Here is an 18139-nt window from a genome sequence, read left to right as displayed (position 1 = left end):
ATTTTTATGCAGGGAGTGAGCTAAAGGGCTATGCTTAGAAGAAAATTCACACAAAGATCCAAGCCTCATATGTGTCTCTCCCTTTTTCCCCACCCTCTAGTGATATGCAGCTTCCGAGGAACTGTTCCGCAAGGCTTGGTCCTGGAACTAGGTGAAACTGTCCAGATCCTGGAGAAATGTGAAGGTAAGTGTGATGTCCAAGAAGGAACCCCATTTTCTATGTAAGAATATACAATTACCTTAATCTAGCATATTTTAATAGTAAGTTCTTTGGAAATCATGATGCATCAAATCAAAGCACTTGAATAAAACCTATTCTGACCCACTTTATGTAGGAAAGGCTGAGTGCTCTTGGCACTAATCCAGTCTGATAGGGGGTCAGTGTGTTTGAAGTTAACCATCTGTCCAGAAAATCTTGAACCCTGACCTGATTGTTGTATTGTAACTGGGTCTTGCACTGAAATTTCATCATGTAAAGGATAAACCAGTATCTTTTTTTTTTTACTGTATTTTCTCAGTGTTACTGTTATGCATTTCTATTAAGTGTATCAGTTTTATTACTCAGAAACATCTGAATAGGTCTAAAGTATTAATTATTAAATAGATTAGCAATACTAGAAAAAATGGCTTTAGGAGAGATTGTTTTGCATTTATCTTGATGTGTGTTTTTGTACCTAAAGCAAAATGCCATTGTAAATTTTATAGTTCGTATGTGGCTGGAGATGTCTGTGTGTGAATAAATTGAATGTCCTAATGCTCTGCTTTATTCACATGAAGAGTGATTGAACTTGTATGTAAAAGGAGAATTATTCTTATCCTAATGTTCAAGCAAGTGTTGTAAAACATGTCTGGTGAGAAGTAGGTTGACAAGATACAGTATGAGAACATGTTTCACTATATTCTGAGGTGGAATAATGTAACCTTTATCCTGAAGTGTTAAACAAATTCAAAGCCCAGATCCACGAATTTGAATTCCAAATTAACATTCCACAAAGTTGTGGATGTGGTTTTTTTATTTGTTCAGTTTAAAGTCGCTTTTCATCTCCAGTGTTAATGTTGCTCCCCAGACCTTTTGTGTGCTTGTCAGCAGACTCTGCTTTGCCTCCCTCATGCCTAGAACTGGCTTTTGCTCTTGATGCTTTTTCTTGTATTCAGGTGTTTGTTTTCCCACTGACGTAACTCATCACAAAAAAGTCACCTTTTCTATGCTAATGTTTCTAGTAACGTAGTAGCTTCTTCACCTACATTTGTAAAAATTTTCTGTTGAATGAGAGCTTTGCAGTGCAATGGGGAAAATTACCCACAAAGAAGCTTGCTGTAAACAATCCCATGCTTTTTTAAAAACCGTGAGTGGTGTGATGGGCTAAGCTGTGCTCACACACTGAGGGCAGACTGTAATTATTTTACCAGGTCTTGTGAATTAGAACATGGTGCAAGCTCAGGAGAAAAGTATCCCTGTGCTTAGGATGGGATAACACTAAGGTAATTAAACACTGTATATTGTTGAAAGCAGTCATGGTATTTTCCAACCATTTCTGGGAAATTTTCAAAACTGGGAAATAAAACGATCACCAAGGAGCAGGTTGTTTATGGAAAAGCAAAAGGATAATCCAACTTGTCTGTACAGTGTTATAATAATTAGGCTTTGAATATTTCCTTTGCTGGTAGTTTTGAGGATGATTCCTCAAAAGCAATTCATGCCAGCCTTCAAATTGCTGAGAAAGGAATTCCTCAGACAAGGTTTACCTGGATGGAAGAAGGTTAGTACAGAATTCTTTGGTTTTGTTTTTTAAGCCCTCTATCCTGTCATTTTGGTTGGGGTGCCTTTACCACGGACTTTGTGTATAAAAAGATACATTAATTTTGATAATAACATCTGGAACTCCACACTATGAAACTCATCTGAATATTCAGATGGTCTGTGCTGCAGCTCTTGCATGTGTGAATTATGCAAAAAAGCACACTAAATGTGCAAAGTAGGTTCTTAAAAGGGGGAAAAAAAAGGAGTTGCTTTATAAGCATTCTTGTCTAAGTGGTTGTTTAACAGGGTCCTCTACTTCTGCGTTATTTGCTGGGGATTCTTTTGTGCAGACAGACTGGATAAAATAATGTTAACCCACACAAAATAAGGGTCACTGGTGTGAGAGTCACAGAAGATCCATCGCTGTTTCAGCTTCACTTCTTGAATAGTTTATGCATAATTGTCTGCAGCAGGGATTTTGCTGTCTGGGTTGAAAAGATTCACATACACAAAAACTTCTAGTAATGTGAACTATGATTTCAGAGACTTGCTGGAGAATTCAAGGCTGACAAAGATTCAAAGAGTAGCTATACTTCTGAATGTGCTTATTTTTAATCATAATAACTTACTGAATAGCTGTATTTGTATTACAAAAGAGCAAGTGCTCTTCTGTAGTGACTGGTGTAAGAGGCAGTCCCTGCTTTTAGAGCAATTGAGTGAAAGAGGAGGGAATTTCCTATTTGAAGATTTTGGGTATCACTGTAGCTAAGTTTTATTGATATTTGCAGAGTAAAGAAACAAATGTAGGTGTGTGCATACACACACACACACACACACGTATTTGTCTCTAAGGTTAATAAATATAAATACCAATTGATAATACATTAAAAAATATTGTGGTTGTCTATGCATTTTTTAAATGAAATGCAGTGAAATACAGTTATCTTTGTTAATTTGGATCTTGTTCACGTGCTTGAGATTGGAATTCTTGGATTTCCACAAATTTCTGTGCCTCACAAATACCTAAATCACTGGTTTTTAACCCTAAGTCTGACAAAGGCCTCCCTCTGCCCACTATCCCAGTAAATCAAACCATGGACTTGGTATGTGCCTTTCCTCTGCAGCTACCAAAGGCTCCACCCGTGTTTCCATCAAACACACACCATCTGTACAGCATGAGGTGTTACCAGAGTGGTTTTGTAGTTACTGCTTGCACAAAGGGTTCTCAGATCATTGACTGGTTTCACTCAAAGGTTAGAAATGTTCATCAAGACACCAGTTGGACCTGTGCTTGTCGGTCACAGCTTTCCCCCCTCTCTGTTCCCCTCTCTGAGCCCTTCCACTTGTGATCTTGGCACCAAGGGAGCACTGAAACACCAAGTGGAGTTCTCTGCTCTGCCTGCCATGCCTTGAGGAGCTGGAGGGGTATGATGTTAGTGTGGCACTTGGAAATGCTGAAGGATGGAATTTTCTTTTGTCAAGTGGCAAAGCATGAGCACACTCCTGGTTTGAAATACACATTTGGACTGTGCATTCTAAGGAACACCCTGTCTTTCAAGTCACGTAGCTATTGCCCTGCCACAGGCAGTAGCTGTCAGTAACTAGTGCCATTCAGAGTAAATTTAAAATGTCTGTTTTGTCCATTTGTTTTTATTGCTGGAGGGCAATTTTCCTTTGATTAAAAATGCTTTAACTTCAGTAACTGTAATTATTACCTTGAGAATTTTGTATATTCACTGAAGAATGGAAACAGGCTGATGCCTGAAGCACCAGTTAGAAGAATATTATCTTACCCATGCAAATTCTCCTATCCACACAAGTATTTTATCTACATGGTTTTCATGTGTGCACATTAATAATTGTGTTCTTAAACCATGCAGAAAATATGTTTAAAGTTGCCCTCTGTTGTTCTAGCAGTGATGGCATGGTCAAAACAAGTGTTTCTGGTATTGGGGACACTTAAGGAGCAGATATAACTTGCAGTTAGGTTTTTTTTAAATTCTTGATGAATTCAATGTGCTTGAGAAGTGATGCCTTTGCCATGCTGCCAAGCTGTGCCATACAGTTGAGGGAGGAATCCCACTCCAGGCTGTCAGTGCTGTGGGAGCCCTGCAGGTTTCCTCCCATCTGAGTCGGAAGCTGTCCTGTGGCTGCCTGGGCCAAAGTGACTCTGTCCCAGCAATTTGTGTTTGGCCTGAGGAAGATGTCTCCAGTGAGATACCCCTTTTCCTGTTTGCTTTTTCCCGCCTTTTCATCCTCTTTTTTCCCCTCTTTGCCTTTTGTGGAATGTGCCCATGGAAGGGAAGCCTCTTGGACCCACACCTCTGCTGCGGTGGATCCTGTCCGCTTATTGAAAGTCATCTTTCAGAGCACAGGAGTGGCTTCTTGACAGCCCTCTGGCTGATGCCACGATGCAACACATCCCATCTCTCTTTGCCTTTGTCGTGGCATCCCTGGCAGCATTATCAGCATATTCCTGTGGCTCTGCTGGCCCAAGGCTGCTCCCTGACGTGGTGCAGGCATTTATCTGCTGCTCCTCCTGCCTGGCATGCGTGGAGCAGCGAGCCCAGGACAGAGCGCTCTTGGCATCGGGAAGCTTTTGCTGAGCACTGCTCCTCTCCCTCTCCTGGGTTGCTTTGGGTGCCTTTAGCTCTGCACAGCAGTTCACATGCAGATTACAAGGTAAAAGCAATTGTTTATTGACTTGTATATGTAAAAAGCAGCTTTGCTTCAGGTTTGAGGGTTACTCACATTTCTGCCAAGTACATTTATTTTTGTAGGACAAAGAATGCTCGAGTTCCTGTAGCAGATTCTACTGGCGGTACTTTATTTAAGAACAAACTTTAGTTTTAGGATTTACCATAAATACTTATGTAATTTATTTTCAGAGTTTTGTTTGTCAAGAAATTATAAGCAGAATTTATCTTTTTCTACAGTCTGCAGCTCATGAGTCTTTATTTAACACTGATACTTGAACTTTATTTTTCTGAAACATAGATCAATATCTTTCAATTAGGACCCTTTTGCTTCTCTGTTACTGAGTCCTCTAAAGGGGTGAGCTTTTTCCGTGTGACAGACCTCTTGTGGATTAAGTGGAAATCTGAAAAAGGTTATGAGAGGGCTCTTAGAAACCGTAGCCTGTTTTGTTCAAGACACTTTCACGTAAAGATCAACAAAAATCATTGGTAGCTCTTCTAGTCACTGAAGTGAAGAGATTGAGATGTGCAGGACTGCCTCAGAGTTGCTTTTGCAGTTTAACTAGGGCTGCACTATTGCTGGGACTCCTGAGTGTGACATACTTTTGGAAAGATGGGTTTTCAGTCTTTATCCAACAGTTCGCAGATTCTCTAATGTGGCATCAAGTTTCCCCCACTGTAGATTTCCATAGGTACAGATAATTGTAGAATGGCACTTCTGAGACTAATTTTTAGTTTTCTTATAGCAAATGATGTGTATGGTGTGGAATATCCCTTTGATTCAGGCCTGCCATCCCAGCTATGTCCCCTCCCAACTTCATTGCAGGCATGATCATTGTTTCACATTAATTTATTCACAGAATTCTTGTCACTTCATAGCTGCGTCTTTCTGCTTCTTGATTTTAAATCACATCTTCTTCACCATTTCTGTGAAGTCAGTACCCTCTAAAGACCATATGTCACTAAATGCAAACTGTAACTCTGAAATATGAACAGTTATTATTTGCTATAGTGACACCTAAACGTGTTGGTCACTGTTGTGTCTGACCAGGGAGCGCTTGTTGGGATCCCAATTAGCTGAAGCACCTGCCTGGATTTGATGGCTATTGTCATTAGATCCTCCAAAACAGATTCTCTTTAAGGTGAATAATTACATCAATATTAATGTGTTTAAGACTAATTCCAGAATGCCAGTTTAGCTCATTCTAGGGAATAATGTAATGCAGATGCAATTTTCTAACTGTGCCTTTAAAAAAAAAGCATTGTACATTTTCTCATAGTTTTTACTTTGTGATACAGAATGGGTTGTACATTTTACAGTGTAGGGCTTTCAGGTTCTGTTGAGCTCTTTGAGTGTCTCTTGCTTGCATGAGTTGGAGGAAACTCTAAATATAGAGGGGGTGACTTTAAAAAAATTATACCACAATAAAAAAAGATAAAAGAAAAACTAAGGTCTGGAGGGCACAATTTATAGGATTAAAGGGAAATGTAACCACTTTTCAAATATATGAAGGAAACTACAAGAGACAAGTCAACAAAATGTTTTCCATAATGTCCAAAAGAAAAACATCAATAATTCAAATAGCATCAAAGAAAGGTTTTAAAGTGCATGTATGTTGTCTGAGCCACTGAAATAGGTTGTCCAGTGAGGATTTCATCTCCACTTGACATAAATATGCTGGATTTCCAAGTGTGATACCAAACTTTCGCGTGTTACATGCAGTTTTGTTGGCCAATGTTGATCTGTGGAAGAAATTTCTTCTAAAAAGGTGCCTGTGCAACACCACCATTTTCAAACTGGTCTGCTTGGAGTAACAGAAATAGAGTTTCCTTGGAATTTGGTGAGAAATACCTTGGAATCTAGGTTTCACAGATGTATGGATCATTTTCCACAGACAAGGAGTGCAGTTATTCAACCCTGGTAATAAATGACTGGATGCTGTTTAAAGCAGACTAAATATGAGGAGAGATTTAGAGATGTGGCTTGGATGAGCTGGGTGGTTTCTCAGGGTCCTTCCCTGCCTGTTTTTCACAACTCTGTAAACACAGAGCTTGTAAGCTTTGAAAATTTGTTTTGGAATGAAGAACAAAAACCTCAGAAATGAGGTAGGTTTTCGGAAATGTTTCATTTACTCTACCCTGCAGATCTAAATTATTAATGGCCACACCCTTTACTGGGTTTTGTTCTTTTACAGGTCTCTTCACAAACTTGGATAAAACCACTCTTTTCCCCATTTCCCAAGAAGTTTGTCATTCTGTTTGTCTTAGAGCTTAAATGTCTGGTTATTTCTGAGGTACAGACTGTATTTAATATTAGTAACAGTGAATCACAGGATAAACGCATTTATTTTTTTCTGTGACCTTAAAAATATGCAGCATCTGTTGCTCAAAAGCAGGTGTGGGCACAGTTGTGCGGAGTTCTAGAAAACACTCATGTTAAAGGTCTGTATGTGTTGTTTGTGCATGTATATTTATATTAATATGATTGCTCTGAAGTTTGATCAACTAAAATGTATTCAGAACAGTATTTTTTTTAATATAATCAGTGATTTCATAGGAAAACAAATCTTTGTGTTATGTCCTATCTTCATGAGAAATTTGTGTAATGAAGAAGATGGGTTTTTATTTTTTCTGTACTAAGGTTTGCAATTGTCCTGAATTCATCAGTTATTTTATTTCATATTGACTTAGATTCCCTTTGTAAAACAAAATAAAAATTCAAGACTATTAGGCTGTCTTTAAAACAAATTCAAGGCCTTCTTCCCCCTGATCCTCTCAATGAGACTCTTGTCGTAATTCAGCCAAATCTGAAGTCCTTTTTCCAAGAGAGACAAAATACCCAGTTACTTGGTTCTGTTCTTCTTTATTCTCCATGGCCAGTTACTGGCAGGTTTTGCTAATTTTGAATAAGGGAGGGAAAAACCAGCAAGCAGGAAGTTGCTGGGAAAATGGGAGGACTTTTTATGGGAAGTGGATTTAATGGAAGCGTTGGCTTTTGGCAGGCGTGGGCTGCGCCTGTGTGGCACTGGCTGCAGTTGGTAATGACACTTGAAGGCTGAGCTTGGGTTGGAGCTGGGCCTGGCCAAGTTTGCCCAGGAATTTGGGATGGTCAGGCCCCCTCCCGAGAACCCACCAACCCCCTGTGCTCCTGGGGCTGTTCCAGGCCCAGCTCCAGAGTGTGCTCCTTTTCCACTCTTCAGCTGGATGAGGTTTTCATCCTCTTTATTCCTGGCTGAATCCTGCAGTGACATTGCTGTCACCTGTGGAAGGCAGCAGGAACTGGGTTCTTTTGTTTAACTTGCAGCTTTAGCAGCTTTGTGTTTTACTCCTCATTTATTGTCCTGTCTGGAGCTGTTTCCTGATGGGGGGTACAAGAATAATAATGGGGTTTGTAAATTAGATCCTAAATCCTGTTCTCTACCCAGACATACGTAAGACCAGACACATGCAAAGAATTTCTGTTTGTTTAAAGCACATTAGAAATGTATGGTCATGGCTTTTACAGGTTTCTGAAGTCTGGAGATCTTGTCAAGATAAACACTGCAACAAGACCCATGTGCCAGCCTGGAAGAGAAGTGTGCAGTGCAGAGTCTTCCCTGAGTGCTGATTGTGTCTTTGCCACAGTGACTACTGATTATTAGTACAGGAACTAGCTAGTCTGCTTTTATTCCTGGTGGGAAGAAACAAGAGCATTCCAGGTTGTTAAGTGTTTGTCATCATTGCAAAGCAAAATAAAAATAATAATAATAAAAAAATCCTAACAAAAACTCTTTTAAACATTTGATCTGTGTGAGGCACAGCTGGTTTTTTAGATTATCTCAGTAACTGCATGGCTGTAGTCAGTTTGTTTCTGTGTAAGGACAGCAGTGCCACAAAAAATTATAATGTGTTTTATCTGGTTTCAGGTTGGTACAGAGGTGTTTCCATTAAGAAGCCCAGTGTCAAGGTAAGCGTGAATACATTTGTTAATCTAATGGGAGATTAAATCTATTTTGCTGTTGCAACCCAGTAAACTTTTCATTTTCCTTCTCTAACTTCTTTCCTGTGGGAGGATTGGATTTCTTTTAAAATTGAGTGATACTCATTAATCGCTCAAAGGATCAGAAACCTTCCTGACATGTAACATGTAATTTTTTCAATATTTATAAATCTCATCCAGTTTGATCCTCTCCACCCTACTCCCCTAAGAAAAGCATAGGTGGGTGATACTGCATTGCTTTAATGCAGCATTTTTTAAGAACACATTTAATAAGTTGAATTATTAATCTAAGACAACTTTCAAAAAAGTCTGTTGAAAGAGGGTTTTGTCAAATGTTGGGGAGGGTCAGATTCTTACAGTTTAACCTTTGTATTTGGTCGTTTTCCATTTTTTTCCATCATTTTTGCTCTTGGAGAACTTTTTTGACTGTTCTGATATGTTTGTTTTTGTGAGTGCATCTAAGTTTTTGTAACTGTTGGTATCTAAACACGCCAATAGGTGCTTCTATATGAGCTTCACTTCATTATCTGTTGGTTTAGATATTACTTGTATTTAAAGAGAGAAGAGTACCAGATCCCTCATGTTTACCTGTACTATGGAATGTAATATTACCTGTATTACATTGTCATGACAATAATACTCTTTCAATGAAATGTCTGCAGTCATTGTGTGTGTTGGTGCCTCTGCTTGTGTATATGTTCAGTTTCAATAGGAGAGCCCTTCAAACCTTCCCTGGTTTCTTAGATACCAGAAATAAGCAGCATCAACTGGAAGTGAACCAAACAAGAAACTGAAGTAGCATTTCTTCCTTTTCTGGATTTTCATGTTGTTGAAAGCAAGCACATTTACTGTTTTCCTGATGAAGCCATTCCTTTTAGATTCAGCTTTTTTCCTTCTATAATTTTAGTCTTGCCTATGAACAAGAAAGAATTTTCCTTAGCATTTGGCACCCTCTTTACTATTCCTTTCAAATGCCACCCTCCCCCCCGCCCCCCAAATTTTTCTTCCTAAATTGCATGGTTTTAAAGCTCAAAAATTGAAAGCCCACACTTGATTGCTGACATTTTTGTCAGAGGCTGCCAGGTGGTTTTTAATCCAAAGATTTCCAGTGCTGCTCCCGTGTTTCCCACTGAAGTGCAGATTGCTGTTCTTACACACTGACAGACTTTGCTGTGAGGATTCAGGGCTGTGTGCTTTACAGAGAATGTGGGACACTAGGAAAAGGTTGGATTAAATTACCTCTTTTCCCCAAGTCTCAACACACAAGAGCACACTGGCACAGGCAAGGTCAGAGTCCAGCCCCCATGGGAACAGCAAAAGGCAGATAACCAGAGGTATCCCAAGTGGGTTTGGACAGCTTTTCCTTGGAAAGAGGGAGGAAAACTGATAGCTCCAGGGTATGCAAGTAATAGAACACTTCTGTCCATGGGGGCTCAATGCAAATTTGATGGTGGGCTTTTATTTTTGTATAATTTGTTGTTTTAAACCTCTGTGTCACCCCTAATGCAGCATCCCAACACAGGCCTGCTCTGGGAGCTGCTGGTGCTGTGCTGCAAACTGTAAAAGAGCCACTTTTCTGATCCTCCCAGTGGAGCTTTGGTCCAGTGCGGCGTCCTGGTCTAAGACAGACTAAACCAGTCAATTGTTACTAACTAGAATGTTGAGTTTGGACTGGCAGCTTTGCCACAGCGGTTGTTTGGGGGTTTTTTAATAGATATATTGGCAGTTATTTATTGTGGTTTAGGTTACCAATGCTAAAAACTGCAAATGTATTTTTCTAACGTGCAGAATTTTTTCTCTTGCAGGGGATTTTTCCTGCAAATTATATTCACTTGAAGAAGGCAATTGTCAGTAACAGAGGGTGAGTATTTTTCCTTCTTTCTAAGAAGCTACTGTGCTTCTTGTTTAGAAGGGAAACAAAGAAGTAATTATTGAAACTTAGAGACATTTTAGTTCATTGTATCTTTTTTTGTGTATGAGGGTGTGAAAAGTACATGAAATTCTACAAAATTGTTTGTTTTTAATATAGCAAGAGTCAGGTCTGATGGTTACTTTTGTTTGCTTTGGCTCATAAAATTGTAACTTCAGAGGTATCTAAAGAACTCTACTTACATTCTTCCATTTCTGCATGTTCTCTCACTCGCAAAATCCTATATTTTCCAGTTTGTTATGGAAGCACCAGTCAGTAGACAGCCCATCTGATTTATCTATAGATTTTCAGAGTCACAGCTGGCAGGTAGTTGTGTTATCTTGAGCCTTTTCAAAAGGATCCAACCCTCCCCACCTCACCCAAAGAGTGACTGAAGTGCACTGCTGAAAACTTCTGCCTTTCTCCATCTTTGCAGCTCATCTGTTGCTGGCAGTGGGTTTATTTCAGTTCATGTGAATAACAACACTGGTGGCAATGTCATGGCAGAGAAGTTACTGAGTGGGGGCTCTGGAACCTGCAAAGTTTCCTGTGAGATTGACTGAGACTCCTGAAATCAATATCTCGTGTTTTCACTGCTGCTTTTACTTGCATATTCGAGATAAATCTCCCCACAGCAGCCTTTATAAGTGCTGTGTTTCAGACAGTGACCTGAGGCAACAAATTAAATGTGGAAGATAAAACTTATTAAATGGCACTTAGTGAAGTACCTGCAGAAAAACAGGTGACTTCTGATAGTCTTGAATTTTATGTTTGCTCCCAAAGGGCCTCAGTAAAGGTTGTAAGGACAGCTGTAATACTAATGCTTCATAATTTTGGGGTGTAATAAAATGATATATATTGCACAGGATAACCACTCCTAATGTTATCCACTTCCTTAGGGGAAGGAACGTTCCCTGGGATGTGTAGTTAATTACTACTTGATGTTTAGAGTTTGTGAAGGGCAACCAGTTCAGGTACTTATTAGGAAAGCTGATACACTGTTTAAAAGTAGCAAGGCACATATACCAATTGATACAACAGAATGCAATGCAGTTCTGAACCAGAGGGTCCTGGTTATTTCATTCTGTTTCAGAATATATTCCAAGTGCCATTATAAACACTTGTGAAATAACAGAGCATGTGTTTAACCTGGCAGGGAGCTGAACACCACACAGCCACCGGCTCCCTGCCCTCCCCACACATCCCTAGGGACATACAGGGACTCAGGGCTGGAACATCCCCCATGTGAGGACAGGCTGGGAGAGGTGGGGTTGCTCAGCCTGGAGAGGAGAGAAAGCTCTGGACAGACCTGGTTTAGCCTTTCAGTATCTAAAGGGGGCTTGTAAGATGATGGGGACAGACCTTTTGGCAGGGTCTCTAGGAATCAGACAAGGGGTGATGGATTTATATTTAAGGAAGACATAGGTTATGCTGTGGGTAGTGAAGCCTTGACACAGTTTGCCCAGAGAAGCTGTGGCTGCCCCATCCCTGGGAGTGTCCAAGGCCAGGTTGGATGGGGTTTGGAACAACCTGGTGTAGTGGAAGGTGTGCCTGCCCATGGCAGGGGGTGCAATGCAATGAGCTTTGAAGTTCCTTCCATCCAAACCACTCTTGTGGTTCTCCTTTAATGGTTTTGGAAAATCTTTACCATAAAGGAACAAGTCTTATTCTTTGAATTGGAGGATAGTCCCTCAGATTTCATCTGCTATGTTGAAAAAGCCTTCTGGATAGGACAGATTAGTAGGTAGCAGGTATTTTGGGTAGTTTTGATACAGGCAAAGGTTATCATTATTGCTGTTATTTTACCTACTTTATTTAACATGCTGTAGTAATGAAAACTTTTCATTGACCTTGATTAGAATGAAATTATATATTTTGAACAGGTAGCAAGGAAATGCTTCACATAAGCTTAATTTGTGGAATATAATGGAGGAACCATTGCTATGACTCTGGAGTTGCTTCAGTCTTACAACAGACGAAATGATCCTCTTAAGATATTCTTCTTATGTTGAACAAAATCAAGTTCTAGAAATTTACAAATTACTGTGCTGTCACATTTCTTTTTCTGCCTTTTCCAGGGTACATTTCCTAATTTTCCCCCCCTCTTTTTCTGTAGGCAATACGAAACAGTTGTTCCTCTTGAAGATTCTGTGGTGACTGAAGTCACAGCGACGCTGCAGGAATGGGCCGTGCTCTGGAAACAGCTGTATGTGGTAAGAGCAGTGCTCCTGTCCCTGCACATCTCAGATACACTGGGAGAAATGTTGCCTGCCTTTGTCCATTCAAAACCCATCAGAATCAATATCAGAATTTTTGGATTCCTTGTATTTAATGGGAGTTCCCTAACTGCAGAATCGTGGATCATGTGAGAGTCACATGGGCTACATTGGAAATTTCAGCAGTTCTGAAATTCTACCTTCAGATCTGAAAGCTTCACAGTTATAAAAAAAGGGCAACAATTTTAAAGTGCTATTAAATATGTAAGAAATAATAGAAGACTTCTGTAAGTCCCATCAAAGACTTCAAAGAATTATTCAGCACAGTTTGTAAGTTCTAGTTTTAGTGTCTAGAGTCTGAAAGGAGAAGAACTCAAACTATGGGAAGTTTTGTACAGTTGTTCCTTCATAAATTAGAAATAAACACTAGGATAAGTGTGTCGAGTTTTATGTACTTTTTTTTATATATATAATTTTCTGTTGCTGCCACATAATGTCTCCTACTTCTGCTTTCATCCCTCTTCTTTTCTTACATTTTAATAGCCAAAGCCCATGACACAGCAGATAAAAAACTTGAACATTTGAAGGTATTTTTTCCTGGTTTTTATTTTCTCTTTTTTAGCTTAGTAATTGCAAGCCTTAACTGTAGGATTAGGATCAAGAACAGTAGATGGTCTAAGCCTGCATTTCCTTTCTCTCCTTCCTTTAGAGAAAACCTCTACATAGAGCTGCAGCAGCTTTGTTTCCTCATTTAAACCTGCAGTAGCAGCAGTTACATATCTAGGAAACAAACCCAGGAAAGATGCAGTGGATTGAGTCTAGTGCATCTCCAGCATTAACCACCTGTGTTCTGTACTTCCTTCAAAAAGCAAGCAACTCTTATGAAATTAGTTTTACTTCTGTTGGTCCCAGTTCTTCTATGTGGTCATGTGTCCCTGGAGGTGTTTTCTTGGAAAGGAGCATCTGATCTAATGGAGGAGGGGCAGGGAACATGGTACAGACCGTGTTTTATACACTCTTTCCACCTAATACTCCTCCTTTTTCCATTGCACCTACTTACCTCTCTGGTGTATGGAAATAAAGTGATCTTTTCTGTTCTCTTCCTGTAAGATTTTTTTTTCTCCCCCTCTCCCCAGTGTCAGCTGAAGATGACAACAGTAATATTGGCAATGGTATTAAATTGGAAAAAGGGGAATCATTTTACCTACAAATGAGTGAAACTTCCTTTCTACTAAAGTATTTCTCTTTTATTGTTAACACCAGTTCCTTGAGGGGAAGGAGAGAGAAAGCTCTAGCTATAAACTTTCATTTAGTGATTTTTCTTTCTGGGACTGCTTTCTACTGTAGCTCATTATATTTCTTATCACATTGCACAAAACATTATTGTATTTTAAATAACAGGGGAAAGAATTTGCTGTTCTCATAGAACTTTGGAAGGAGGCATCTGCTCCCTGACGAAGAAATTGGCAGAGCTTCTGAGTAGAAAATACATTGTTTTGTGTTGTGGGGTTTTTTCCCCCCAAAACTAAAAAAAATAAAAATTCTAATATAGAAACAATCACAGAGTTGTTTAGATTTGAAGGGATTTCTTGAGATCATAACTGCTTTCTCAAGTAGGGTCAGCAAGACCAGGCTGACAGGACTGCACCAGCCAGGTTTTGAGTTCCTTCTGAATGGAGACTCCCCAGCTTTCCTGGGCCAAGCTGCCAATGTTTGAGCACCTTCAGTGATTTCTTCTCTTCAGGCCACTGATACAGTACCACAGCCTTTCTGACAGATGAGCTGTTTACACCACTGTTAAATGGGTAACAGACATTTGTCCCATCTGTGGGCTGTACAATGGAAGCCTGAGGAAATGCACCAAGGTGCCTGTGGCAGAGCTGGGATGAGATTTTTATCCTTGGTGTTCAGGCTGGAAGTTATGTAAGGACATATCTTATTGACAGACTAAATGGAAATCCTTGCTTGTTGTTGGATCAGCACCAGCAGAAATTTTTATTATTCCCAAACTGTAATAAGAATCATCTAAGAAATGTAATTAATGTTATTTATCATGCTGCTGTGCCTAGTCAGCTTTGTAGAAGAATTTCTTGCTATAGGGGAAATTCAAGTGCTGGTTGTTGCACAGACACTGAGTAGGTCAGTGCCTGCAAAGGGCCCCTCACTGGTCAGTTGGGCTGCCCTGGGACCGCTGCCAAACAACGTGGGCAGCCTCTCTGAACATCTCCAAATAGGCTCAAATGTTCATCTCATGCTTTTTGGTGAACTCCCTACCTGGATTATGGTTTGAAAGACCGAGTTCGATTCAATTAAAAATTCCCAGCAATTACCTCAGTAGTATTGCTGAGGTACATTGTAAGGTTTGGATTTGGCTCTCAGTTAAACAATAGGAGCTGGGATGTAATACCCAGGAAGCCTGCAGTGATTAAAACACTGCCTGGAGAGGGATGTTATGTTGTTCCAAGATAAGAAAGCTTTGCTGACAGAAAATTGGAGGGAGGAGAACAGTGAGAAATGGAAGGGTGAAGTAAAGCATGGCTTTGAGACAGTTGAAGAAAATTAGTTGGTGTAAAATATTGGGAATCTTCCTCGTTTCCTTCTGACCACAGACAGTCCATGCTAGTACTGGGAATAAACTGTGCATGGGGAACCTGAATGGGTTTGAGTTACAGGAGTTGTGCAGCAATTTTAGTTTAGATGTCTGAGAAATATATATTAATAGAAAGATTAGCCTGAGATCATTGCATTACAGAGGGCTGTGATATTCTTGTAATATTTGCTATCAAGGTGAAAGCCAAGTGTTAGTCTGAGGAGAAAATGGCATTTGTCCGTAATGAGTTCACAGAGAAAGGGCTGTGCCTGAAATGAATTTGAAATAGAAAGATGTATGATATGTTTTTTGCTCTACTGTGATAACAAATTATGCTCTGAGTTCTTTGTGTTCTTTGCTTTACTGTGGTAACAAATTATGCACTGAGTAGTTGGATTCTGATCATATAACTCTTTAAATGCTGACTAAACAGCAAGGTTTTTGAAAATGCCAGGGGTTTTTCTCCAATTGGAAAGTGATATAAATAATACTGGGATGGAAGCTATGAGAATCAGTTATTTATATTGGGTGGGATATTTAGCAATAATGATAACCTTGTTAATAATTCTATGCCTACTTTAATCTTTTTTTTAAATAATTGAGTAATCAGGAAGAGAACTTAAATATTTATTATTTAATAAAGGAGTAAAGATGATACGACTTTTATGGTTCTGGGGACAGACTTTTTAGCAGGGCCCATAATGATAGGACAAGGGGTAATGGTTTTAAATGAAGAGGGGAGATTCACACTAGGTACAGGACAGAAGAATTGTACTGTGAGGGTGGTGAGGCCCTGGCACAGGTTTCCCAGAGAAGCTGTGGCTTCCCCATCCCTGGGAATGTCCAAGGCCAGGTTGGATGGGGCTTGGAGCAACCTGGGACAGGGAAAGATGTGGCAGGGGGTGGCACTGGATGATCTTTAAGGTCCCTTCCAACCCAAACCACTCCGTGATTCTGTGGAAAGAGCACATATTCCCGTTTGAATATGTAATCTGTCATGACACTGGAAAATAGAAAGAGTTCTTTGCCTTCTGATCTGTCTGTATCCAGGCTGTATCCTGTATCCAGGCTTCTAAGATGAGCACTGAAACAATGAGATTTTGTAGCTACTTTCTGGCAAAAAAAGCCACTGTTCTATTTGACCTACTTGGTTTGGGTTTTCCTACTTTCACTGCCACTGTAAAAAATATTAGGAGGGAGTTCACAGTGTGAGTGTGGATCTCAGTGCTTAAAATCTGTGCTATGTAGCCACTGGAGTTGCTGATAATGTGGGTAGGGTTACTGATAACCACAGCTGGCCAGATGTGTGTGTGTGTTTGTGAGTCTGTGTAGACACATCTATGTGTTTGAGTACTGTCAGTAGGTGCACAGACCCAGTATCTCGTGGTGTTGTTTTGCCTGCCTCTAATACTGTGTTATTCTTTAGATTCATTTGAGCACAACTATGTCCTTTGTGGAAGCCTAAGAAATTTAGAAGAGGGTTTTACTTATTGTTTCCCAGTATTGCAAAGGCAATAAGCAGAATATGCCAGTGATTCCCTTCCCCAGTCCTGTACTTAATTTGGAGTGGAGGAGAAAGGAAAAGTGAGATTATTAATGTACCACTATAAGCAGCTGAGCCTATTCTTGTGCCTACTCCAAAGGGACAAGGAAGAGAGAGCAAAGCAAGAACAAACCTTGGGGAGACTTGTTTAGGCACAGAGGTGAATAAAGATGCAAAATTGCATTTGTTCCAGTGAAATGGGTGTGTGCTGCTCTTGGATAGTTGTCCACACCACTGTACTGACTTCTGTTGAGACAGCAAAATGATACCAGTGAGGTTGTTAACTTTATCTCTTACCCTGTATGTGTTGGTAAGATTTGTTATTTTTATACTTCTTCTAAATAAAGGATCTGCAAGTTCTCTGTAAGCTTTTGTTAATTAGGTCAAACAAGACTCCTGTGAGTTGTTAAGTCAGCTAAGGAGATCACTGAAACTCACTGTTGGTGCACAGTAGCTATTTTAACTGTAAAAAAAATTCCTCAGAGTCTGAGATGTGATGCGAGGACTATTTCTGTTGAGAGAGCAGATGACTGTGGAGAGACCAAACATAATTGCCCAATTTAGAATTTGGTCAGATCAATAATGTTAATTTTCTACTTTTATGCAAAGGGGAGCGGGGGATGTGTGGGGTGACTTGTCTAGTTTCAGGAGTAAGACCTAATGGTGTTGGGAATAGATGGAATTTTTGCCAGCTCAGCGTGCAACCAATTTCCCATTGGCTCCTTCTAAATTTCCTGAGGGATCCTATTAAGGAACAGAGTGGGTAGCAGGACTTGGTGCAATTGCAGCTATGTGATTTGGGTGGTTTTGGGTGTCCTTAAAATTGATGCACTAGTTAAAACTCATCTTGAAAAATGCCATTCACTGAATCACTAAGGTAGTTTACTCTTATGGGGAGTGTTCTGTGAGACATTTTTATTCAGTGAGATGTGCTTTGCTCCAAATCTGATAAAACGTGGAATTGCTGGTGGATTTTCTGAAATATGTAGACAGAAAAAAAAGTGACGACCTAAAATGGATGTGCTGCATCTGAGATCTGCATCAGAAGGTCTCCCTTCAACGAACAGAATTTCTTCAAGTTGAGGCTGAGCATATTAAATACATTCTTAAATTCTGAGCAAGCAAACTCCTGGAAAGATGAGGTATTTGTACAAAGACAGAGGTACAGAAACAGTATTGCTTGTATACATGGCCTTCTTTCCTCTTTCTCATTTTCATGTCGTTTTCAAGGTTACCTGCAAATAGAAAATTCCTTTAGGGTGATTGTTCAGGTTTGTGAAAGAGACATTTTAAAAGGATCTGAACAGCTTGTCTGGCCTCAGTTGACACTAACAGAGAAACTCAGAGTTACCAGTTTAGAAGACAGGACTCTGGATCATAGTGTTCAGCAGTGTTATGGATATTTTTATATCTTTCTGTGTTTGGAGTGAAGGGTGAATCTTCGTGGAGTGACCAGGAATTCAGA

The 18139-nt window shown here is 39.8% G+C and overlaps 1 protein-coding gene across 1 annotated transcript in view; it reads left to right on the top strand.

Annotated features, from left to right (window-relative positions):
- DOCK3 (dedicator of cytokinesis 3) overlaps positions 1–18139 on the top strand; it is a 184509-nt gene that overhangs the window by 19259 nt on the left and 147111 nt on the right. Inside the window, exons 2-5 of the mRNA XM_082288519.1 lie at positions 101–184; positions 8343–8383; positions 10222–10277; positions 12442–12538. Of these exons, the coding sequence (XP_082144645.1) occupies positions 101–184; positions 8343–8383; positions 10222–10277; positions 12442–12538 (278 nt within the window). The remainder of the gene's footprint in view (positions 1–100; positions 185–8342; positions 8384–10221; positions 10278–12441; positions 12539–18139) is intronic.

This window comes from Coloeus monedula (genome assembly GCF_965178545.1).
Source record: "Coloeus monedula genome assembly, chromosome: 11".
Taxonomy (NCBI): domain Eukaryota; kingdom Metazoa; phylum Chordata; class Aves; order Passeriformes; family Corvidae; genus Coloeus; species Coloeus monedula.
The sequence above is the reverse complement of the archived record's forward strand: the minus strand, read 5'-3'. Positions and strand labels throughout refer to the sequence as shown.